Source organism: Macrotis lagotis, chromosome 3 (genome assembly GCF_037893015.1).
Source record: "Macrotis lagotis isolate mMagLag1 chromosome 3, bilby.v1.9.chrom.fasta, whole genome shotgun sequence".
In the NCBI taxonomy this organism is placed as follows: Eukaryota; Metazoa; Chordata; class Mammalia; order Peramelemorphia; family Peramelidae; genus Macrotis; species Macrotis lagotis.
Genome location: NC_133660.1, coordinates 123,580,161 through 123,606,492, shown reverse-complemented (window position 1 = coordinate 123,606,492; position 26,332 = coordinate 123,580,161). Strand labels below are relative to the sequence as shown.

The following is a 26,332-nucleotide window of genomic DNA, read 5'->3' as shown; positions in this document are numbered from 1 at the left end:
TTACTCATTGGTAATATGGATTATATGACAATCATAAGTAAACTATAAACTTACTGTAATCATAGATAAATTTATGTGACCCTTGACAAGTTTTTGTTGGGCCACACAGCCCAAAAGAGCCAAAAAGTTGGACACCCATGCTTTAAAGTGAAGATCCTACCTGCTCCGACTCCTGCCTCTCTCCAAGAGACTCTACCTCACTGAGGGCTGAAGCCATGGTGAGGGCATCCTTTTATTCCCTCCTTTCAAATCTGCTGTGGGCAGTGAATGGTTTCTATGGCTGTATGGGATCAAACAAGATTTCAGAGATGAAGCCCAGAGTGTCATGTCTTGGACTTCTCATAGAAAATACAGCTAGTCAGTCTCTGCTCTGAGAAGTAAGTGGCATCAGGGGAATGGAAGCATCCTGAAGGCAGAGACTCTCTTGCTTTTGCCTTTGTATTCCCCAGTACTAGCACAATAAAAGAAAAGTCTATTCCACACTGAGGGGTCCATGTGATCCACATAGAACCACAGGAGCTAGAAACTCAGCATTGTTCTGAACTAGGTCCCTGCCCCTCTAAGAAAGGAATATCCTCAAATTTGATCTGTAAAAGTAATAAAATAATCTTATTGGATCTGTAACATGAATAACAGAAGACAGCAGCCCCATTTCTGAAAAAAACAATTTCAATGTTTGTATTATATTTTATCTTAAGGACGTTTCTATGACCTATAGCTCAATCTTTCTTTTGCAGCTCAAGCAAAGTAGTAAGGTTTTTAGAATTTTTTTTTCCTTCTGTGCTCCCATAATTAATTTTAAAGACTCCCTTCTCAGGCAAATTAATTCTCTGGCATGGCAAGGAAAAAAACAAAACAAAACAAAACCAAACAGAGACTCACTGTATAGCCAGAAGGCATTAGCAATTTTTTCAAAGAATTCTTCTACTTGGTCATCCTAGAACATAAACTATTACACAGGGGATTGTTAGCACCGCCTGGGAAGTGTCTGTACAACAGAAGAATCAAAACTGATTGTGCATTCTCCCCCATCAGATCCAGAGGCTCCTGATTTCTAGGCCTTTCTAAGAAGGCCAACTGGCAAAGCCACAAATATCAGGTGCCAACATGTTAATATGTATGATAGGGCTACTGAGAGAGGGCAGTGAACACTAACAGAAAAAAAGAGAAAGAGGAAAAAAAATTTTAAAAATTACTTGCATACCATATATATATATATGTATACTTACATATAAACGTGAGATGTGTATATGTGTATGCAAATGAAGGTCAATCCCTAGGCAAGCCTTGGGTAGAATCCTGCCAAGATGGCCAACCCATTCAACCCCCCACCAACTCTCTTGAAACATAAAATAAACTCAGAGTCCCTTTAAAATAACCCTCCCAACACCTCTCCCTCCCCAACTTCCTTCCCCATTCCAGCTTCAACACCCACCCCCACTGTAACAAAATCTTGCTTGAGAAAAAGCAAAAAAAAACATTGCACATCTTATGTGCTAACAGACAGGTGAGGTAACTGCTGAGAAGAAATAAGTTATTTATCCCAGGTTCTGCTTGAGCCATCCAGGCAGGTAAGAGAAAAGTCCCAAGTGTATGTGGAAAAGTGTGTACATGGGTATATGCCTGTGGGCAGGTGGGCAGAGCTCTGCTTGACCACTGATTCCCAACCTCACCAGGCCCCTTCTGTTCACCTGCTCTGCTCTTTATTCCTTCCTTTATACAATGAATCAATGGAGTCAGGTTGAATTTCAAAGAATGGTGGATTTTTTTTGTTGTTGTTGTGTGTTGTCACTTAAACCTTTTCCTAGGTTGTTTTCTAATTTGGGAGCATCATATGGGCAGGAACTATGTTTTTAGTATCAAAGTATAGATTTAGACCTTCTGATTCTAAGATGAGGGCTATCAATAGTCAGAATTTCTATGCCTTATTTCAGCAGCATTTGGCCCACTACAGGAAGGTCAGTCACATAGAAGACCTCAGAGTTATTTCTTGGTTTGACTGGCACACAGGAAATTATGGTTAATGATGATACATCTGACCAAGAACCCTTGGGAGGATGTGCCTGGAAGCAACCTCTCTTTGAATGCTTAAATCTCTAGACTTTTCTTTTCTTGGGGAAGGGTTGCAGAAATGTTATAATTGAATTTTATATTCATATACATATAATATACATACATTTATCTATATACACATATATTTAATTATTTCTTTAATAGATAATGACAGGAGAGATGCATTTAGGGATGGGACATGTGTGTGTGTGTGTGTGTGTGTGTGTGTGTGTGTGTGTGTGTGTCTGTGCGTGTGAATGTGTGATGATGAGATAGATAAGGTTGCTCACTGTCAGAAATGGGTAGGGGGGACTCTGCATCCTATAATCACTAAAATTTGATCCAAATAAAACTCCAGTAGGATAAGAGAGGCAGCTGGAGAATGACAAGGGCGTTGGATTTGGCATTGGAAAACCTGAACTGTCATCTCAGTTTTGCCTATAGGGTGATTGATCCTCTCTGGATCTCAGTTTCCTCATTGGTCAAATGGGAAGGGTTGGATTAGATGACCTCTGATGTTCCTTCCAGCTCTAAGTTAATGATTCTCTCAATGATTTCATTCTCATGAATGAAGGTCTGAAACAATCTCCCATACCTGCCCTGTCCAGCTATCCCTCATCTATCTGGCTGTAGGCTGAAATGGCCTCCCATAACTGTCCTGCCACTTTGCCCCTCATCTTTCTGGCTGTGGGCTGAAATGATCTAATATGCCTGTCCCTCTGTTCCTCATCTGGCCTGATCCTGGGACTTCTGCAGAAGCAAGACATTCAAAGGGGCCTCTGGCCACCTAGGGCCCCTCAGAGGACAGTCCCACCACCACCACCCACCACCAGGAAGAAAGGGCAGTGGGACCTGCTGCTGCCTCCCCTCTAGCCCTGTCTCTGCCCCCAGGGGAGGGGATTGAACAACGCAGTAAAAGGTTCGGTACTTGCTTTCCTTACTTGAGCCCACCAGTGGGGACAGTGTGGCATTTCTTGTGCTCCAGCAGCTGCTCGGGGGTCTTCATAAACTTGTGGCACACGTCACACTCAAACATCCGTGTGATCAGGTGGATCTGCAGGTGCCGTTCAAACATGTTCTTCGTCTTGCAGACGAAGTTGCAGAAAACACATTCGAACCCTAAAAGGACCAACGTGTGTGTAGGTCGGGGGGAGGTGCAGAGGGGTGGAGAGGAGAGCATGAGAAGGGTCTGGTCCCCCTATTATCCCCCCCAGCATCCCTCCTCCTGCCTGCTCTACACTGCCACCTCCACTTATACCTCCCTAGGTCACCAGACTGAGAGATGACTGTCATAAGCATGAACATTCTCCCTTGCCCTCAGACATTAGCTCACATAAGCATCAACCCAATTAGTAATTTTTAAAAACCCCAAAATAGTTCAAAACTGACTCTCAGAGCTGGAAAGGAATGAATTTGGAGGCCATCTATTCCGACCTGCTATTGGCCATTCAGCCTCCCAGGCCTGCTGCCTCTGCCCTAGGCCAGGCCTTATTTTCAAGTCTCTATTAATCTGCCAGATGGTGGTTGACAACAACAGGATGGGGAGAGAGAGGGCTCAGGGTGTCCCATCTCCCTTTACCTTTCTCTGACTTTTCTTCTGTGTTCAATAAGGGCTGACTTCCAGGCACGACGGAAATGACCAGTAGGTTGTTCCCTCCCTTGTTTTTCTGGGTGACATCCGAGTCATCTTTGCTGTTAGCTGAATCACTAAGTGCCGACAGAGAAGATGAAGAAGGACTGTTGGATTCACTGGGAGTCTTCCTCTCTTCCCCTGAAGGATAAGAAAAGCAGATCTATACTCACTCCTAGCTCACTACTGAAGATAAAAATGAGGCTGCATTTTGACTCTCATTGTTTCTTGTTTCTATCATATACATTGGTATTCATTTTTAACTCTGAACTTCACAAACACCAGCTGCCCAAAATGAATATTTTCAAATTCAAAGGAACACACAAAAAAGAGTATTATTTATGACATCACGAATTTTCACTCTGTACATAGTTTTTAAAAAGGATATAATAAATTCAACATATTACATTCAAAATTGATTCCTTTTGAACTTTTTCTCTTCTCTTCTCTTCTGTATAGATCTATGTATAAAAATAAGCTTTGTTGTTGTCTTTTGTTTTCCCTTCAGATAATTACTTCTAGATTATACACTCAGTCCATCTCAGTCCTACCAACAAGAGCTAAAACAAGAAAACCAAAAACAAACAAAAACCAGTTAAACAGAAGTAATGAATACCAAAACTGATCATGGAGGCAATGTTTCAAACCTGCATTCCCTTCCCCCACCCCTTTTTAACCATAACTTCTCTGATTCTCAATTCAGTAACTACTAGAGCATCTTGGGCCAGTCACATTAATCAGGGTTCATGAATGATAACTGATGGACTTTTGATCCAAGGAAATTGTGACTTGGGGCTTTTTTAAAGTATAGCTGTCCTCCCTCATGGGTCTTCTGGGCTTCTGGACTCCATTTTGCCCAATTAAAAACTTGTCAAGGGCTGCATATAGAATTTAATATTTATTTATGACTACACTGTAACTCATATTACTAATGAATATAATAAGAAAATGCAACAATGTTGCATGAATGGGCCTTGAAGGCTACAATCATTTGTTCTAAAGAATTACCCAAACTATATTTTCCAATGACAGAAGAAAGCATAGCTGGCATTTTAATTTTTAAAATTGGTTTCTATACTTTTGTTCTATTAGGAATCATAAGAGGGCAGATTTCAGAAAAAACCTAGAAAAACTTACATGAACTGAAGTTGAGTTAAGTGAGAAGAACCTTGTAAACATTAATAGCACATTATGTGATGATCAACTGTGACACTTAGCTCTTCTCAGATTACAGGGATCAAAAACAATTCCATAGGACTTGTTATAAAAGATACCATCCATATCCAGGGAAGAACTATGGACTCTGAATGCAGACCAACATACTATTTTCACTTAATTTTTTTGTTCTTTTCTTTCTCATGTTTTTCCCTTTTATGTCCTAGTACACGGTCAATTTTTGTATAAGTTCCATGTACTGCAGAGAAAAAGGTATATTCCTTTCTATCCCCATTCAATTTCCTCCACAAGTCTACCATATCTAGTTTTTCTAACAATCTATTTACCTCCTTAATCTGCTTTCTTGTTTATTTTATGATTCAATTTATCTAGATCTGAGAGCGGGAGGTTGAGGTCTCCCACTAGTAGAGTTTTAATTTGGGTGCTGTCCCACTGGGTGCATATATATTCAGTATGAAATAACTTTATTGTCTATGGTACCTTTTAGGAGGATAAAGTTTCCTTCCTTATCTCTTTTAACAACACTATCTATTTTTGCTGCTGCTTTGTCTGAGATAAGGAGCTACCCCTGCTTTTTTTACTTCAGGCTAAGCAAAATATATTTTGCTCCAACCTTTTACATGATTTTCCCTTTTATTCTGATTCTTCTTTCACAATAATGATTAATATGGAAATATGTTTAACTTGACTGTGTATGTATAGCCTAATCAGATTATTTGCTATATTGGGGAGGGAAGAGGGAAGGGGGGAGGGAGGGAGAAAAATTTAGAACTCAAAATCTTAGAAAAATGAATATTGAAAACTATCCTAACATGTAATTGGAAAAAAAATACAATTAACTAAAAGAAAGTTTCTAGAAATCTCCATTCCAGGCAAAATATTAGAAAACATGCCTTGTAGGAAGAGTGAGAAATGATGAATGGATGATGTAAATGTTGTGTAATAGCCACAACATTCAAGAGAACCCCAAGGAAGGTTTCCAATGCATTGAGTAGATAATCTATAAAGGATGTGGTTAAGAATCACATGTGTGAGGTACAGTAATAGTGATAACAAGTTAGCATTTAACTAGAAATGCACTTTACTTATATTATTTCATTTGTTCTTCACAAGAACCCCAAGAGGTGCTACTATTCCCATTTTATAGATAAAGAGACAGACTAGGAGAGAGGTTAAGTGATCAAAGTCCTAAAGTTCACTGTATAACCAAGATATGATTTGAACTCAGCTGTTTTGGCTTCAAGTCTACTTCTCTATCTGAGGGAGTATCCACAATATTGAGATCATAGATCCATGGAAGAACTAAATTGAAGTATGTTAAAGTTCAATTATTTGGTAACTTTCTGCAAGATGGTTTTCTCTTTAGTTTTCTTTCTGATATTCTGGATTAGACTAAGACTAAATTGTTCAATAGGAAACAAGGCTTCGGACTTGTCAGAATTCTCTAACAAAGTACCAATTGAGGGTGTGCTGTCCTCATAGGCTTTCTATTTCTGTTGGGATCTCTTTCCACTTCTTTCTCCTGGCCCCCTTGACTCCCATAATAACTTACCCTTCCTATAGTGTTTTTTTCTGCTGTAGAGTCTGATATTAGAAGGGTACTGTTTTCCTAGACACTCTTCCTATGAAGCATGGTGCATTAACAGGGAACCCTTGGAAATACCAAGGAGTAAAATCAATGGTGCTAAGCCAGGTACTGTGGTCAGCTGGTGAAAAAGTTATATGGGCCTATGAATTTATTAAGATCTCCTGAATCATACTACATTCAAGTGAGGGTAGTTTGGATGCTTTGTGGCAGCTCTGTGACAACGAAAATGTATTTTCATATTCTTAGGTACTTTGCAGTTCTGTTATAACATTATAACCTCAACCATTGACAGACAATGAGAAAGGGTAATTCCAAGGGACCTCTGATGCCGAATGAGGGCTTTTCCCAATGATCCTGATTGCCATCAATTCCTGCTCATCCCTCCTGTTGGACACGTGATGAATAAGAGGAAGAGATGGATAAGAGTTACACCCAACATGTTCCTCAGTCTTTTTTTTTTTTTTTGCCTTCTCCAGGAATCTTGAGGACACCAGTAAAACCCACAGCTGGTCATCTCTCAATCTTGCCATGGGCTAGTCTATCTTCTTTTTGGATCATTCAGTTCTTCTCTGTAGTTCCTTCTTTGTAATGAGTTACAGCCTGCTCACACCACAAATGAAACTCTTCCTTGTCCTCTGAGTGATATTCAATATTAATTCTTTGGAGAGTCTAGTATTATATTATATAGTCATTTACTAGCACTATTGGCCTTTCTTTAGATTCATTTCCATCTTTCAAAATACCAAGAATGTTCTAACTTTTTGTAAGATACTAGAGGAGGGGCCAGCTAGGTGGCACAGTAGCTAGAGAACCGGTCCTGGAATCAGTAGGACCTAAGTTCAAATCTGGTCTCACTTAATAATTACCTAGCTGTGTGATCTTGGGCTAGTCACTTAACCCCACTTCCTTGCAAAAACCAACAAAAAAAAACATACTAGAGGGGGCTCTAGGGTGATTTAAAAGCTAACTAATGTAATTTCAGTATTGCTAATCTATTATGGATTTTGTACTCTGAATTATGGATTCTGTATACTATTATATATATTTCTGTATTTTAGAAATGAACAGAATATTTTTTGTGAGGTGCTGAATGCATCTATAGAATTATTTTGCTAAATCCATTTTTTTGAAGCTAGCTTATCCAACAGGGCACAATGAATGATTAATTTAAATTGCTTTTGAGAACTAACTTTTTTTAACATTCCAATTACCATATTTAAAAATAGGTCAATATACCCTAAAACTTATTGACATTAGACACAGATACTAAATGATAACAAATCAATAAATATATAAAAATGCTGAGGCTAAATGTTATCAAAAGAAGGGAAAAGAATCCAGATTTTCCTTTTTCTTAACTCAATGAATCATTTTAATAGTTCTTTATGATTTATAAGGCTCTTTCTTCACAATCCTGGGAGGGAGATAGGATGAATATGATTTTCCCCATCTAATAGATGAGAATGCTGATTTTTGTTAAGTTAAATAATTAAATAATTGACCTCAGACTGGGTAGACATCAAGTGTTAGAACTCAAATCCAGAGCTTCCAAGAGCTTCTGATTCAAAACTGAATGTTTTTTCTTCAATGCTTTCATTTGTCAGGGGCAGATTTAAAGAGGAAGTCACATTTTAGTATATCCTTTAAAGTGGCACAATGTCTTAAGATCCTGCTATTCAGTTTGTAACTCACTGAATGCTGACCGTGTGCCAGGAAAGAGAGGGTGCTTAATGCCAACTAACCTCTTCCTTCTAAGCCAGCAGTGATATGTCACATCATTTCAGAGTGTAGGTATTATTCAGCACATGAGTCAGCGCCACCAAATATAAATTTGTATAATCAATCAACAAGAGCTTATTGAATGCCTTCTATGTACTGGACCAGAGATATAAAGACAAAAGTGAAGCAATCCTTGCCCTCAAGGTGCTTACATTAAAAAAAAAAAAGAGACAGGATCATAAGTACAGAATATACTTGTATGTATGTATGTATGTATGTATGTATGTATGTATGTACCTACATATAAATAGAATATATAGTGTTAGCATTTCAATTGAGGTCCTTGTTCCAAATGCAAGACTTTCTGCTTCACCATGCTGGTGAAAGTTTCTTTTTCTTTAAAATGCAGAGAATAAAGACAGCTCCAGTACCCACATCAGAGTAAAGTATTTTGTAAAAATCTTACAAGAACCAAATATATCTGTGTTGCCATTGAGAATACTGGTAGAGGTAACAGAAAATGACAATCATAAAGCCCCTGCTCAGTCAACAATACTACTGCCCCTTAATATCCTCCCTGAAGTGGGAGGCAGGGCTGAGAGAGATAGGGGAATGGGAGGGTTGGGACTTGGTGCTCAGGAAATGACCACATTTAAAACTGGTCACTGGTTGGTGACAGATGTCCTTTGTGGAGACAGGTTAAATTTGAAGCCAACTTTTCCTAAATACGTATCCTAGCCATAACAGATGGTAGGGTCCCCTGGGAGGTACATCCTGCTGGGTACAGTCATATTTGTGTGAGGGTACAAAAGAGGATGGAGAGAGGGCGACGAGCTGAAGAAAGGAAGCTGGGATGTTTAAGAGGCCCATTGCCAAGGAGAAAGTCTGGCTTTCTTCCACCAACACAGAAATGCTCACTTTAGTTTTCACACGGACATCCCAGCTCACTTGCTGTGCACAATACTAACATGGTTATGGTCAGAAAACTGCTTGAAAAGAATGACTCTCTCTCTGTCCACCCTATCCCTCCTACTCTCTCTTGCTCCCCTGTCTTCCTTCCTCTTGCATTTGTCTCTCCTTCCCCATCCCCTTTCCTGTATCTGTCTCTTGCTATCTCTCATGTATCTCTCCTCTCCCTCCCACTCTATCTTGTCTCTCCCTCTCCCTCCTGTATTTCTTTCTCTCTCCCCTAACCATCTCTCCCTCTTCCGATATCCTCCCCCTCCCCCACATTGCCCTCTGTCCTAGCTGTTTCTTCCTCTCCCTCCTCTCTTCTTTATCTTTCTGGGACTCCAAGTTTTATCTGCTCAATTTACTACCACAAATAAGCCTTTATTACCATTGCCACCATGGAGCCCATGTGGCCTCAGAAGCACAAGACAGATTCTTCTTGGCTCCACACATCATCTGCACAGCAATCAGGGAAATTCCAGCTCCAGGGTCTCCCTGATCCAGATGATGGGAACTAAAGGGGCTGACCCAAACCAGAAGGCCAGCAGTTAGCAAAATCGGGTTGTAGTGTGTGAACATTTCAAATGTGAGGGGAGATCATCTTCCTTCTCCCTTAATGACTTCCACGTCTGTGTCATTTGTTACCATCACTTCAGAGATGGTAATTGCATTGTGGAGTCAAAATGTTAAGATCATTAAATGGAGGAAGTTAAGCAGACTGGTAAGAGAGAAATGAAAGGCTATCTCTTTCTGGCCAACTCTTTGCCATGGCCTGCAGAGAAACAGAACAGTTACAGGAGGTTTGGGGTTTTCTTCTCCAACCCCTGACCTCACTGGCTTCATTAGAGGAAAGACTGCAGACAACACGGCTGACAATTCAGAGGGGAGGAGCAGGATGTCTCAGAACTAGAAGAAGCAGAACCGCAGAAACCTCAAAACAAGGAGTTTTGAACTCACCACTGACTGGAAGATTTCATATGAGCCTTAGCCAGCAAAGACCAGCCTGAGAGGAGGTCAGCAGCCTGGGAGCTGCTCTCCACCCAGGCTGGGCCTGGCGGCTTCTTTGACTTAACCATCTTTCAAACCAGCAAGGGGCAATGCATGCCTGGCAAGCAGCCCCTGGCTGCTGAAGTCACTTCTGCAAGGGGGTGGCAGTGAACTTGTCCTTCAAGCTTGTCATAGGGAACATGCAACATGACCCTTGACTTGGCATCTGGAGAGGTGAAGGCATTCAAGAGGAAGCAAATGCCAGTCTCTGGTGGAGAAGGGAAGGGCACAGCTGAAAAGTCAGAGGGGTCTGGTTTCCCCTTCATGAGATGAGAAGAGACTGGAGATGAGAGGGAAGAGACCCCCAGGGAAAGAAAAGAAGGAATTGCTTGGGATGTCAATTGGCAACTTTGCAATACTTGGTAGAAAGGTAGTAGACTACAGGTGAGGAATGAGGCATACTCATTTTTCAGATATGGCCATTACATTGCTTTGTTTCCCTTACTTGTACTTCTTTGTTCTATGAGAGTTCTATAAGGAAGGATGGGAGGTCATTGTGAAGTGATAGATATTTTAAAAAGAAAACATAAATAAAACAGTTTGGGGAGGAAAAAAATCAATGGTCACCTGTGTGCTTGGTGCTGATGTGAGCCTTAATATCCGCTTCTTCCATGGTGACAAAGTCGCAGGCAGTGCAGCAGATTGAAAACATCCACTGTTCCTTGTCCACGTGGAGGGACATGTGGCTGACAAACTGAACGTTGAGTTCAGTCTCAAAGCCACACACATGACAACTAAAGAGAGAATCAAAAAGAAGGGAGAGGAAGAGAGAAGACAGCAGGGAAAAAATAGAAAGAAGAGAGTAAGAAAAATCAATTTTTAAAGAACACATTCTCAATAAATCTTTTTTGTTTTTACATCACCTATATTTATTTGGCATTTGTCCCTTTTAGGTCAGTGATGGGAGTGGCCCTGTGATTTCAATGGTAGAGATAACTGTCAGAAGAGGAACCTCCCTCTGCCCATGCAAGCTGGTCACTTCTCTAAGACTTACAGAGAGCTGACCGTACAGGGACGTGAGGTACAGGGACGTGACCAGGGTCAAACAGTTACTAGGTGCTCAGGGTGAGTCTTGACCCCATCTCTTCCTGGTCTGAGACTCTTTCGCTGTCCACTACATTATGCTGCTCTCTTACCTTACAATGAAAAGTAAAAAAGGAAGAAAAAACAGAGTTTGTAAAAACTGATGTGTTAAAAAAAAATGCCTAAAGATATTACAAGCAGCATTCTACCCTGGGGCTCCTGATTTTAAGGAGTTGCTTTCTCACAGTTTTTCTTTGGGGCCAAACCTGACCATAATTTTGCAGCAGTGGATTTCTCTTGTTTTGTGGGGCTGCTCCACATGGTGTTGTGTTAACAAGAGCATCAGTTTCCATTTAGTGTGCTCAGAAGGTCCTGACTTTACAAATGACTTTTCTCCAAAAAAGATTTGAATTTTTCCACTGGAAACATTCTTTTTTTCTTCTCCACTGAAATGTCTCTGAAAAAGCAGTCACCCTGCCAAATGGATTACGTGCTGGTATAATACAACAATCCCATACATGCTATAATAACGCTAAATAATCATAAAGTTAATTAAAAAGTACAGATTCCAGATGCTGCCCATCACCTAGCAGATTCCTCTGGGCTGGAAGATATACGATAACCCTGCCAAGATGCTGAGCAGGGTGGGTATCCTGAGCAACCTGGAGGCCTGTGCCAGCCCCAGGAGCCTGCCCTGGTTCTGGACAGCTCCCCTGCGGCAGGATAGCATGCAGATCTGCACAGTGGGCCTCTCACGCCAACTAGGTCCATTATAGGACAACCACTCAGCTGTGAAAATTACTGGGAAAAAGACCTAGGGGCAGCCAGGTTCTTTGGTCTCCTCCCAGGGTTAAACGGAGAGAGGAAGGATCCAGAGACGTTGGTTTTGTCATAACCCAACTATCTGCCAGCTCCTGGACCTCTGTGAGCTTCCTTAGTGAGCATCCTCTCCTTAAGGGAGTATTTTTTGAGTTCCTGCTATGTGACAAGCTTGACAAACATTACCTCCACAATCTTGGGAGGCAGAGGATATTATTATCTCCATTTCAAAGTAGAGCAAACTGAGGCAGACAGAGGTGAAGCGACTTGGCCAAGGTCACACTAGGAGGTATCTAAGACCAAAAGTGATCTGAGATCTTCCTGACTTTAGTCCAAATGGATCACCTTGTTGCCTCTCTCAGTCTTAAGTGGGCTCAACTAAGAACCAAAGAGGAAAGTAAGATTGTACATGACATCCTCTCCTTTATCTGAGGATTTCAAGAATTATTTTTGCTAAGTGTTCTTCCCTCCCAACCTTAGAAGAAAAATCAAAATTGTCTTCAGCTCCACAGAGCTCCCACTTCATCACAAAGTCCTTGGAGTTTCTTCTTCCCCCAGGGCTTACTCTGGCTGCAATCCCTTAAAGCCAAAGTCTGGTACAGGTAGCCCCTTGGGGCTGACAGATCCCTCCTCTAACTCATCATTAGGTTGGCACATGGTTTTCCAGACAAGGAGAGAGGGCTCTATTTCTGGTGCTCACCTGTAATAATAAGGGTGCTTCCTGCCGTCGCTGCCTTCTGAGGTGACAGCGCTGACAATGTCCTCGGTGTCGGTGCTCACCAGCTTCACGGCATGGACAGTCAGGTGCTGGTTCAGGTTTGCGCGACATTTTGCCGCATAGGGGCACAAGTGGCATTTGAATTTTCTCTCCTCTGCAGGACAAGGAGCACAAAGAAAGCAGCCCCCCATCAGAAACTTAATCGCATCACCTTGAATGCCTTCCTACTAGAGTGAGCCCAAGGGAGAGCTTAAGTGTTGGTTCAAAGAAGAAACCAGAGCCCCCCCCCCCCCAATGGTGAATTTCTGAGAGTGCTGTGGAACAGGTAGACACAAGGGCATGGAAAGGAAGCACCGGGGCTCATAGATGAGCCATTTTTGTAGTCCTTTGGGACATTGCCTGGGCAGAATTTTGGTGGGGATGAGAATGGGGTGGGGATCTGGCTTCCTCGGTCACTCAGAGTATTATTTATGGCCATGCTTCTTAAGCTTAAAAGCCGAGGAAGGGGTAGAAAGGAAGGGTCAGTGCCTGCAGAGTAACAAACAACATAGGGCCAAGCTGGGTCATTTTCCAAGCTCTAGCTTAGGTCAGCCAAGAGAAATCGACATTGAATGGTATTAAAATAAAATGGCCTAATTTGTGGAACAATTTTATTTAAAATTTCCATTTTTCTTTTTCATTTTAAATATATAACGTAGTGGACAGAGAAAGAGTCTCAGACCAGGAAGAGATGGGGTCAAGACTCACCCTATATATAAATATATAAATGTATAAAATGCATAAAATGCAACATTTCAGTTGGTTTCTTAAAGGAGACCAGTATGTAAGAGGCAAAGGCTCCAGGCATGGGGAGGGTCATTCTGGATTCATTATTTCATCAAGCATCTGACAATGAAAATGATCCATTTGACTATCCCAAGGTTCAGAATAAAGTGTGCCTGAAGTGCAATTAAAGAACAAAGCCTTTCTTGAATTCTCCCCTTCTCCAACAGGTAAATCGGTGGATCTAACCAAGGAGAAAGTTCTGGCATTACTTGATTCTTAGGAGTGCCCAGTAAGTTGACAGAGGGAAAAAGTACTCTGAAAATCCTGGATGATTTATGCTTTCCATTATGGTTTCTAGAAGACTATCCCTGATTTAGAACTGGAAGGGATCTTAGAAGCCATTAGGTCGTAGTCCCTCATCTTACAGATAAGGAAACTGAGGCTAAGAAGTAGCAAGTATCTGGGGCAGAATTCAATCAGGTCTTCTGATGCTAAGTCCAGAACACTAGCTACTGAGACTATTAACATGAATAGAGAGGCAGCATGCAGATAGAGAGCTGGCCTGGAATCCAGGAAGATCAGGCTTTGAGCTGTACCTGTGACACAATACATTTCATCTCTTATTGTTCTAGGCAGCTTGGTTCTCTGTGTTGCATTGGTAGGAGTGCTTCCTGAAGGAAATCACTAGTTGAGATCCCTTCCCTATTTCTAATCTTACCAGCACTACAATGGTCCTGTAGGTGCCTCATTTACTTGTGGGGCATGTGCTCTGTTCTTTTTTGTTTGTTTGTTTGTTTTTTGTTTTCTTTGCAAGGCAATGGGCTTAAGTGGCTTGCTCAAGGTCTCACAGCTAGGTAATTATTAAGTGTCTGAGGCAAGATTTGAACTCAGGTTGTCCTGCCTTCAGGGCTGGTGCTCTATTCAATGAGCCACCTAACTGCTCTTCTGATTCACTTATATAGCATTGTCCCAAGGAAACTTGTCCAGGTGAATCTGGTTCACAAACCAACCTGTCCAACTAATGCACTGTACTAACAGAAACACAGAACTTAAGCTCCACATTTCACAGTGTTTCTATGGAAAAATGAACCAAAAATTTCTAATTCAGGACAATAGGAGAACTCATCTCCCCTGGATATAAAATTGTGGAACTAGGAGGTCTGGTGTCCAGAGACATAACCCCTGCAAAGTAGGAACCTGGAGATCAAGGATGAAGAGAAATGGGAATTCTATGGAAAATGAGGAAGGACTGTGGTCTAATGGGATTAATTCTCCCTTCCTCCCTCCCTGTCCTTGCCTCTCTTTTTCATTCTTCAGAGGATCTTGGGACAAAGAGATAAAAGGGAATTTAGAGATAATGTGCTCCAATCCTTTTAATTTTATTATTAAGAGAACTGAGGTCTCAAGAAAACAAGCCATTTATCCAAAATCAGAGCATAATTAGTTTTATCTACTAGGCCATAATTGTTTTCCTTAGCTGTTTCCTTCTCTACTGTCTCAAAGTTTTAGAAAAGTAGATGAAGGCTGAAGGTAAATTCTCTATCACTTAAAGTGGGTAAGGAAAAAAGGGGCTGGAAAGATAGAGGAGTGAGTCTAAGGTGATTCCATGGGAATAATGGAAGGAAGTGGTTTTTACTTTTTTGTTCTTCATTTCTTTCCAGTTTTATTCCCTTCCTATTCCTCTGTACCTGATGAACAGTTCCAAGTGTACTTGACTTTGATAGGATTGGGATGTTCTCTTATTCCTCTCTTCTCTCTAGCAACTAGGAAGTGAAAAACAATGACAGAAACTCCCCAACTCCTTCCTCTTGCAGTCCCTAGGGATTTAAATCTAAATGGGAAAACCTACAAAGAATAGAGCTGGGTCTTTGTTGTGATAACATTTCTCCTAGTCAAATCCATTGAATTTGATTCTGAGGTGGAACCCAAAGTATCCAGAAGAAAGAGGAATCCTTCAAAATAAGGCATAGATCATTTAGCTCTTTTAGTACCTTGTCCAAAAAATAATTAATTCCAAATGAGAAAGATGGGACATAGAAAATGAAAATGGGCTTTCATCAATTTTCCTAATTTATCCTGAAGAAATATGGTGCTAGAGTTTGGGGACAATGGAATGGCTTCAATAGGGACTGGAGTGGTGGTGATGGTGAGCATATGGGAGAAAAGCTCAAGGGATTCACTTTACCTGTGTGCAGCGAGAGATGGCGGGACAACGTCTGCTGTCGGCCAAACACCTTCCCACATACATCGCAGGGAAAAAGCTGGTCATTAAATTTCCAAGATGGTAATCCGTTTCCTGCCTCCAGTCCTATCTTTTCTGTTTCTGGGCCACAACATGAAACACAACAACAAACAAACAAAAACAACATAGAACAAATTCCATTTTAGTAACATTTAAGGCTTTGCAAAGAGTTCATCTTCTGGAAATATGATCAGGGATTTAGAGAACCACTGTCCCAAACCTATTCTATAGGACTATTTTCTACAAATGAAACCACTCCTGAAAGCAGATTTAATATTAAATCTATGTGAATTCCTAGTTGGATATAGGATCCACAACTGGAATGTAGGTTTGCTCAAAGGAAAAAAAAACTACTACTGTTCTTATAGGGGAATGGGTTCTGTCTTGGGAGGAAACAGGGTATTCTTTCAATGGAGGCCTTCAGACACTGAAAGAATGACTATCAGGCATCTTATACATGGATTCTTTTCCTAGAATGATTAGCATTATCTGGCTACTGAGGTGCCATATTGATTCTGAAATTTAGGGATCCTCTAAAATAGTTGGATAAATTAACCTTTTTTGTCTCAAGGAACCCTTTGGCAGTCTGATGAAGACAATAGACTCCTCAGAATCAAGTTTTTAAATGCATAAAATATAAAGGATTAGAAAAGAAAATTATATTGAAATATAAATTCATGAATCCATTCTTATATCATTTTATTATATTTATATATATTATTAATATTCTATATTAAAGAATTAAGTTTTTGTCTGTTTTTTTGTATTCAGATACCATCAGTTCTGTCTTTGGAATGGATAGCATTCTTTATCATAAGTCCATCATAGTAGTTGCTTCAATATTTTTTTCCACAGTTGCTATTGCCAGCTATATTTCCCTCCATCCTATTTCTCCCCAAGCCTATTTATTTTATTCTCTCTTTCTCTTTCCATCCTATCCCTCCTCAAAAATGAGCTGCATCTGATTATGCTCTCTCATAATCTTTCCTCTATTCTATCACCTACACCCCTCCTACCTTCCCTCTGTCCCCTTTCTCCCATCCCTTTCCTCTCCTTTTTTCCCTCTAGGGTAAGACAGATTTTTATACCCTATTGAGTGTATGTTATTCCCTCTTTTGAGTCACTTCTGATGAGAATGAAGGTTCACTCATTCCCCCTCAACCTTCCCCCACTTCCATTCCATTCCATTCCACTGCCTCTTTTTGTATAAAATATCTTAGTCCATTTTCTCTCTCCCTTTCTCCCGAGGACATTCTTTTCTTGCTCATTAATTACATATTTATAATATATTGTACCTCCATATTCAGCTCACTCTTGTGCCTTTCTATTTATTCTCCTTTTATCTCCCCTAATACATGAGAAGGTTCATATGAGTTATCAGTATCATCTTCCCATGCAGGAATACAAACAATTCAACATCATTAAGTCCCTCATACTTTGCCCTTATCATCCACCCTCTCTAAGTTTCACCTGAGTCCTATATTTGAAGATCAAACTTTCTGTTCAGTTCTGATTGTTTCAACAGAAAGTTTGAAAGTCCCCTGTTTCATTAAATAATTATCTTTTCCCCTGAACAAGTATATTCAGTTTTGTTGGGTAGTTGATTCTCAGTTGTAATCCAAGTATTTTTACCTTCAGGATCATATTCCAAGTCCTACAAAATCTTAACATAGACACTGTCAAATCCTGTGTAATCCTGACTGTAGCTTCATGATATTTTTAAATTGCTTGTTTCTGACTTTTTGTAATATTTTCTCTTTGACTTGGAAATTTTGGAATTTGGCTATAATATTCTTGGGAGTTTTTATTTTGGGATCTCTTTCAGGAGGTGATCAATAGATTCCCTCAATTTCTATTTTACCCTCAGCTTCTAGGATATCAGGGTAATTTTCCTGGAGAATTTCTTGAAAAATGAAATCTAGGCTCTTTTTCTGGTCATGATGTTCAGGTAGCCCAATAATTTTTTAATTATTTCTCCTGAATCTGTTTTCCAGTTCAATTATTTTTCAATGAGATATTTCACATTTTCTTCTAGTTTTTCATTCTTTTTCTTTGGTTTCCTGATTTCTCACAAAGTCATCAGCTTCCCTTAGCTCCATTCTACATTTGAAGGAATTATTTTCTTCAGCAAATTTTCTTATCTCCTTTTCATCTTTCCATTCTTCTCTTCATTGACCTTTTGGATTTTTATCATTTGACCTAAACTGGTTTTAAAGACGTAACTTTGAATAAAGTATTTTTGGTGTCTCATTCACCAAGCTGCTGACTTTGTTTTCATGATTTTCCTACATTGCTGTCATTTCTTTTCCTGAGCTTTTCTCTACCTCCCTTACTTGATTTTCAAAATCTCTTTTGAGTTCTTCCACATCCTGAGATCAATTCCTTTTTTTCTTGGAGGCTTAAGATACAGAATCTTTGACTTTGTCATCTTCTAAGCATGTTTTGATCCTCCACGAGACCAAAGTAATTGTTTATGGTCAGATTCTTTTTCTTTTAGTTGTTTACTCATTTCCCCAGTCTATGAGTTGATTTTAACTCTTTGGTAAGGTGGGGGCTCTACTTCCAGGGTGGAGGAAGCTCTTTCTCAAGCTTTTGAGGGGTTTTGCAGCTATTTTCAGGGACAGAGACCTCAATTCCTTCAAGATCTTATGAGAGGCTCTGACTGCTCTCCTGTCCTGTGCTCTGGCTATGGATGACCTCTGCTCTGGAACTATGGAGTTCCCTACTCTACTATGGAAGTGTGAGATCCCAGACTGTGACCTGGATCTGAGTATGGGCAAAGTAATAGAGTCTGCCCCAGGGATAGTGGAGAGACCTTTGCGTCTCCCTCAATTGTACATGTACTGAGCACTCTGGAAGCAACTTTTGGGTGGCTCTGCAGGCCTGCTTCTGGTTCTCAGGGTCAGAGCTGCACTGAGGTCTGCACTGACCTGGGCTCCACACTCACTCTAATAATGCAGAGTTTTCCTGCTGACCTTCCAACTTATCCTTGGCAACGGCTGTACTGAGAGGTCTGGAAACTGTCTCTGCTGCAATGCACCCAGGCTCCCCATTGGCTGTTTCTGGATTACTGGAGCTGAAGGCATTTGGAGGGGGTCTAGGGGAGAGCTTCTGGGATTTCCTGCCTCCATTCTGCCATCTTGGAATCCACCATCTGGGTTTTCTTATGCCAAATTCTGGGTACTGTGTTCTATACCATGCTGAATTTCTTTTCTTTGGCTCAAGGTCAATCGACCAACTCCTTACCCAATAGATATGCAGTGAATGAAAGAAGGCGCAGAGGGCTGTCAAAGCCCAGGTTCCCAATGGTGCCTCCAGAGAGCAATTCAACAAAAAAGTTATTAAACATTTATTGTATATAAGGCAGTGCTCTAGGGGATCAGAATCAAATGACAAAAATAAACTCTTCACTATCTCAAGAAACTTACATTCTATTAGTAAGAGAATTCAAAGGGATGACAAATCTCAAGTCCTAAGTTGCAATAAAGTGGTGACATGTCTAAAGGCAGCCTCATATATGAAAGCAGTGGAATAGACCAGATGGTCTTTAGTCCCTTCTAGTCCTAAGAGAATCTTTATCATTTTTTTTTTCTTTTTCATGATCTCCTGTCTTGGTACGCAGAGAGTAACCTAAATAATTTTGGACAAACATCCCTTCACTTCCCAAAGCCTCAGTTTCCTCCTATATTATACTAGTGGATAGGATCAGTCCTAAATTATATGAGTACTAAGTATCCAGAAATATAGGAAAGCTAAATAAGATAGTGAATAAAGCACTGGAGTCAGGAAGAATCATCTTTCTGAGTTCAAATCTGACTTCATATACTATCTGCATGACCACAGTCAAATCACTTAACCCTGTTTGCCTCAGTTTCATCTTCTGTAAATGAGTTGGAGAAGGAAATGGCAAACCACTCCAGTATCTTTGCCAAGAAAACTCTGAATGAGGTCACAAAAAATTAGACATGGCCAAAAAACAAATGAACAAAGAGAAGAATAGGGGCATCAGAGCGGACAAGAAACAAAGAATCACAAAGATTCACCAAGAGTTTTGTTTAGACTTTTAGGTTTTTGGACATTTATATCCAAAAATGCAGAGATGCTGTAACTGAGCAAAGAAGAAAACGACAGTGAATTGGGAGAATAGGTAATGTCACAATAGTGTTTGTGACTGGGCACCTATGACAACTTGCAAAACATATTTATTGATGTTGAACATGATTTTCAGGTTCCAGCCTGATGTGGTGACTCTCCCTTTATTAGACAAAGACTGAACAGCCAAAGAACTCCAAACTGCAGAGAGGAGCAAAGAGAGGGGTGTCCCTCCTTCACCCACTGGCCGGGGACAAACGGTATTGAGCTGTTTGTGACATTACTACACTCGAGTTCAAGCAGTGGGCATTTTAGCTGTGCTGTGATGAGAGATATTGTAGTGGTTCCTTTTAAGTATGTAATCAAAACACAGCTTCAAAGGAAGAATATGGTAATAATTATACGAGAAGGTCAAGAGGGTCCAGGGTCCTCCAATACACTCACAACAAGAATGAATTAATTGGGTCACATACCAAACTAGTCGACACAATTAAAAGTAAATAAGTCTTTTAACAATTCCTCTAAGTATTAGTCATTCAAGCTCTTCTGTGCACTCCAGAAATTGGAATGTTGCAAGAGAAAAGAAAAAGGTCTGATTTCCTTTACTGAACTCAGAAAAAAACAGCAGCACTATAAGACACCAATCTACCACAAAATAGTAAGGATAAAGTAGAAGCAAGCAGGAGACAAACAAGAGAAAACCAACTTGACTTTCAATTCTTCCACTGGACTCTTATGTAAACTGGCACAAATTACACACTCTCTCTATGCTTTCTGAAGACCTCAGTTCAAATTTGACTTCAGATACTTACCAGCTGAATGACCCTGGATAAGTCACTTAACATCTATCTGCTTCAGTTTCTCAAATGTAAAATGGGTATAATAGCAGCACACAATAATACAGAATAATAATAATAGTTTCAAGGGTTGTTATGGGATCAAATGTGGTATCTATAAAACATAACACAGTGCCTGTCTCTACAAGTGTCCTTGGAGTACATTCATCACAACCACATTTCATTTGATACGTAAGGATCCAAGTGTACAAGGGTAGTAATGGACAGAGGAAGGATCTGAACCTGGGTCCTCTTATGCTAGATCATCCAGTGCCTGTCCTGCTGTACCACACTTCCTCTTGTAGAGAAAGGTCAGTTATGATTCATGATTATTGGACATGATCTCTTCAAACTTCCCATTAACTCTTTCACCAGAATCTCTCCTTCATACTCAGTTCAGTTTCCCCTGGACAACACTGGAGTTATTGGTGAACTTATCTTTTGCCCACTGGAATGTAAGGAATCTCTTCCTAATTACCTGAGATGATGATTTAAAAATCATTTAAATCTTAATCATTTAAACTTAAAAGTTTAAAAAAAACCCAAAATGTCATAGAATTGGGTTCCTTTTACTCAAATTTAGAAACCATCAACTTAACAAACATCAGGGAAACACAGGGGAATAAGAAATGGAAATACATTGACAAAATTAGTACTGTGGCAATAGATTCTCCTCAACTCTGGGTCTGGAGAAAGGAAGTGATGATTCTTCCCCAGCTATTTAATCCTGGGAAAAGTATGCTGAGACTGCTTCAGAAAGGGAGAAAAGAACAAGCTTGCTATTAAGCACTTACTAGATCCCATGGTGGAAGAAGGAGAGCAGAGCACACACTAAAGTCAAAGCTTTTGTTTTGATTATGAATGAATTCCAATAGCATACACCTGAGATCAGGAGGAAATAGGCATTATTCCCATTTTACAATTAGAGAGACTGAGGTTTGGTGACCCAGTTATGGTTGAAATAAGAGTTGTCTAATTCACAAATGACTGTCTTTGCTCTAGTCTAGATAACAGCTTTGGTTTGTTGGGTTTTTTAAAAAAGCAAAAACAAATCATTTTGGGTTATGGTAATTCCTGTAGAGCCCCTGCTTCTTCTCTGTACCAGGGTGACCTTTTCACTCAAGAGAAGTCCTCTCTTGATAATTCTTTACTGTTATTTATTAAAGCTCTTGTTTTCCAGTTGACTTGCCTCACAAACTTCAGAATCCTATGATGAAAACTCCACTTTGGTTAAATGTCATCAAAGAATGCCCTACCAACTTGAACACATTCACTTCAGTGATATGCATCAAACTCTGAACATAAAGCAAAGACATCATTTCCATTTATCCCTTCTTTCCTTACTATTTTTTCTCAAAATTTTTTTTCTTCCCCACATAAAAGTGTTATAAAGGTTCATAAATTTAGAACTGGAATTAGAATTAGAATTTAGATGTAGTCCAATTCTCCCATTTTTCAGATGAGGAAGCTGAAGCCTGAGAGTACCATATTCAAGGGAATATGGTAGAAGTAATGATTAGAAGCTAGTTCTTTCTCCTCCAAATCTGGTACTCCATCCACTGCCTCATGCTGCTTTTCCTGTTTCATTTTTTTCCTTATTTTTCCAAGTGCATGTAATAGTAGTTTTCGACAATCATTTTTTCCCATTTCATCCTATCAATTTCATTACAAATCTCATTTCTAATATAAATCTCACACAATAAAAAACTTATATTTGGATAACATTTTATACTTTGTTCCCACTCAAAAGCAAGTTCTCCCACAGAGCTTTAATTTCTTTTCTTAAGTTCTTTTTCTTTACTTTTGAGATACTCAGAACTTGTTCCTACGAACTGTCTCCTGAACAGGCTATTAATCAGATTTTTTTCAACCTTCCTCTCTATTATTGTCCTTTGAATTGTATGTGAATTTTTCTCATATCTTTGTCCTACAATAGTACACACATGTGTACTTGTTCTGATGTTAACAAGTACACAGAGGGAAGTATATTTGATCTTTATTTTACAGAAGGGCAAATGGGCACTAAGAAGGTCATGCTTTGCCCAAGGACACAGCTAGATAGTAGCAGAGCTAAGCTGAGAACTTAGGCCTGGCCTAGCACTTTTCAAAAGACCCTAACCTGGCTTCTCATCTGTTCAGGTAGTCAAGTTCCTTGGTCAATCTTCTTAGAGAATTGTAATGGGTGCTAAATTTGGAATCAGGACTTGAGTTGGCACCCCAGCTTTGCCAAGCTATGTAATGGTCAGTTTGCTATCTCTTAAATAAGAGGGTTGATCTCTGAGGTACCACCTCACACCTCTCAGACTGGCCAATATGATCAGAAAGGACAATGATCAATGTTGGAAGGGATGTAGGAAATCTGGGACACCAATGCATTGTTGGTGGAGGTGTGAACTCATCCAACCTTTCTGGAGATCAATAAATATGCCCAAAAGGCAATAAAAATGTGCATACTCTTTGATCCAACAATACCACCACTGGGTCTATACCCTGAAGATATCATGAAAAAGGGTAAAAACAAAACAGCATTTGTACAAAAATATTCACAGCAGCCCTGTTTGTGGTGGCAAAGAATTGGAAATTGAGTGAATGTCCATCAACTGGGGAATGGCTGAAAAAATTGTGATATATGTACATTATGGGACACTATTGTTCTATTAGAAATCAGGAGAGATGGGATTCAGAGAAGCCTGGAAAGATTTGCATGAAGTAATGCTGAGTGAGCAATGAGCAGAACCAGAAGAACACTGTACACCCTAACAGCAACATGAGGGTGATGATTAACCTTGATGGACTTGCTTATTCCATCAATGCAACAAACAGGGACAATTTTAGAGTACCTGTGATGGAGAATGCCATCTGTATCCAGAGAAAGAACTGTGGAGTTAAAACAGAGACCAAAGACTACTGCCTTCAATTAAAAAAAAAAGTTGTCTTATGTACTTATTGAATTTTGCTATCTCTAATAATTTTTTTTCCTCAAGGATATGTTGTTTCAACACATTCAGTTTTGATCAATGTATAGCATAGAAGCAATGTAAGGATTATCAGACTGCCTTCTCTAGGGCAGGGCAAGGAGAGGGAAGGGAAGCTGGGGGGGAAATTGTAAAATTCAAGACCTTACAAAAATGATATAAACTACTATTGTATATAATTGGAAAACAAAATATTTTAAGAGGGTTGAAGTAGGTCACCTCTAGGGTCCCTGCTAGTTTCGTAAATATGTTCACTGAAGGGAATCCAAAGAACCTTATTCTGATGGTCCTAAAGGAAAGGCTAATGACTCAGATAAAATTAATCATTCTGCTTCTGTAGTCCAGGAAGGGAAGGTTCATTTTATAGAAAGAATTCAAGCCTCTCCTCTTCTACTCAATAGCCATATAGCCATGGACAAATCATGTAACTTCTCTCAGCATAGACACATACAACTTCTTTTTACCTTTTTTAAATTTAAATATTGTATTTATTTTTCCAACAACAAGCAACAGTACTTTTCAACAATCATTTCTTTTGCTAGGTTTTGAGTTTTACATTTTTTTCTCCCTCCCTCCTTTCCCTCCCCCACAGAAAGCAGTCTAATACAATCTAATATAGACTCTACATGTATAATCATGATAAAACAACTTCTCTCAAATCTGTCCCCTTCTCTCCCTTTCTTTTTTGTACTACAATCCTTCTAATTTAGATTCGAATGACCTTTTGTTTAGATGAGACATTTATTTCATTATCTTTCTAATCCAACCTTGATCCACAGTGTGTATGTGTGTGTGTGTGTGGGGGGCGGGGGTTCTGGCTAAAATAAAGAACTGCCTACTATTCCGCAGACTTAGAATTCCATCTCTACCTTCATCCCTTTGTACTCCAAGCCTGAAGATATAGTCTTTCCTCTGATCAGTCTCTTAGAATCCCTGATTGCCTCAGCTCATAGGTCAGTCCAAATAAGAAGCCTTCCTTTTCTTCCTAGTTTTTAGTGTTCCCCCCCCCCCCATCCTTAAAGTATCATGTATATTCACTTCTTGAGGGGAGGGAGTAATTTTTGTTTTAACTTCGTAACCCCAGGGGTGAGGATAGTGTCTTGACTATATTAGATACTTGATGCTTGTGGGATCGGAACAATGAATTATTAAAATTGAAAATCTTTGAAAATGAAATAACAAATGAACTTTAAAAATTGTTTATTAGCGAAAAAAAATCACTTGGAGAAGCTTTATACCTAATCGCTTTTTGAATTGCTGTAAGAGACTATTTGGCAGCAAGAAAATAAAAGCAAAAAAAATCAGTTGGTGTCTGGTCCAAGTCCTCTGGGGATGCAAAAGAACGTCCATGGTCACACTGATTAGATTTAATTCCTATGTTTTTATAAGATAATTATCATCATGCATTTCACAAAGCATTTCTCCTCCTTGGATGATCTGAACTGGATGGTTGCAGGGGTCCCTTCCATCTCTCACATTCTGTAGCTGATTCTGTGCCCATTCTTCAAAAGGACAGGATGGGGAAAAGACTGTGCTGGCATGGGTATAGGGAATGAGTTAGATGAAGAAAACCACTCTGTAAATACAGGGCAGTATTTTTTCTGCAACCTGGTCCTAGAAAGGCCTGGGTCATCGAGATGTTAAATGACATAGCCAGGATCATATGCCCAGAGGAAGGATTTGAAGCCAAGTCTTCTTGGCACAAAGGCCAACTTTCTTTCCCCTCTATTGCTTTGCCTCTCTTATCTTTAAATAAAATTTCTAAATATAGACTTGTATTTTAATTCATTGATAACAATGGATAGAGATTTTAAATGTCTTTGCAGTGATTTAGAATTTAATAAGCATAATTTAAATGATGAGCCTGTCACTTAACTGCTATGAGCTTTGGTAACTCTGAGATATAGTCCAATCCTCTTTGAGATTCTCTCTCTCTTTTCCAACCTTCCTCCCTCTGTCCCTCCTTCCACTCTTCTCCCTTTCTCTCACATAATTGCTTGCATGTGGTCCCTACCTTTTAGATGGTGAACTCCTTGAGGACAGGCTATTTTTACCTTTCTTTATATCCTCAACATTTAGTATAATGTCTGATCCAACTTGTGTTTAGGAGGAGCTGGGTGGCACAGTGAATAGAACACCCACCCTAAAGTCAGGAGGACCTGAGTCCAATTTGCATTTAATAAATACTTGCTAATTTTGTGTTGATGACACACAGATGAAATTAGAGATCTTTGAAATTTTGAGGCAATATTTATATGTATATAAATATCCACACAATTGTGGTAGTCTATTTGAATTTTTCTCATTATTTTATTTGACTATTATCCTCCTTCCAGTTTCAACCATGTTTAGATACCTTTGGCTGGTTTAGTTATATCTTTTATAATGCCTTTTCTTTTTCTTTATTCCCTCATTCATTTCAAATTTGCTGTTTAAAAATTGCTTTAAATTCTCTCTCCCCCCTTCCTATTGATAAGGCAAGCAATATGACATAAATTATAGTATATGAAATCATGACAAACATATTTCCATATTTGCTATGTCCTGCCCTGAAAAGAATGAAAAATAAAGTAAAAAATTATGCTTTAATTTGTATTCTAGTTCATGAGTTCTCTTCATGGAGGTGGATAAAATTTTTTTTTCCATCACGAGCGAGACCTATGAAATTGTCTTGGACCATTGTATTGATCACAGCAGTT

General features: G+C 39.6%; 1 protein-coding gene across 7 annotated transcripts in view; it reads right to left on the bottom strand.

The window, feature by feature from the left end:
- ZNF827 (zinc finger protein 827) overlaps positions 1-26,332 on the bottom strand; it is a 249,568-nt gene that overhangs the window by 5,250 nt on the left and 217,986 nt on the right. For 2 of the 7 annotated variants that reach the window (XM_074229196.1, XM_074229197.1), the window contains 5 exons: positions 15,674-15,811; positions 12,706-12,877; positions 10,731-10,897; positions 3,632-3,823; positions 2,994-3,171 (listed from right to left, as the gene is read on the bottom strand). In XM_074229196.1, coding sequence (XP_074085297.1) covers positions 2,994-3,171; positions 3,632-3,823; positions 10,731-10,897; positions 12,706-12,877; positions 15,674-15,811 — 847 coding nt within the window. Of the gene's footprint in view, positions 1-160; positions 281-882; positions 950-2,980; positions 3,172-3,631; positions 3,824-10,730; positions 10,898-12,705; positions 12,878-15,673; positions 15,812-26,332 lie in introns of all 7 variants that reach the window. The other 5 variants (XM_074229200.1, XM_074229202.1, XM_074229198.1 and 2 more) reach the window with 4 other exon arrangements.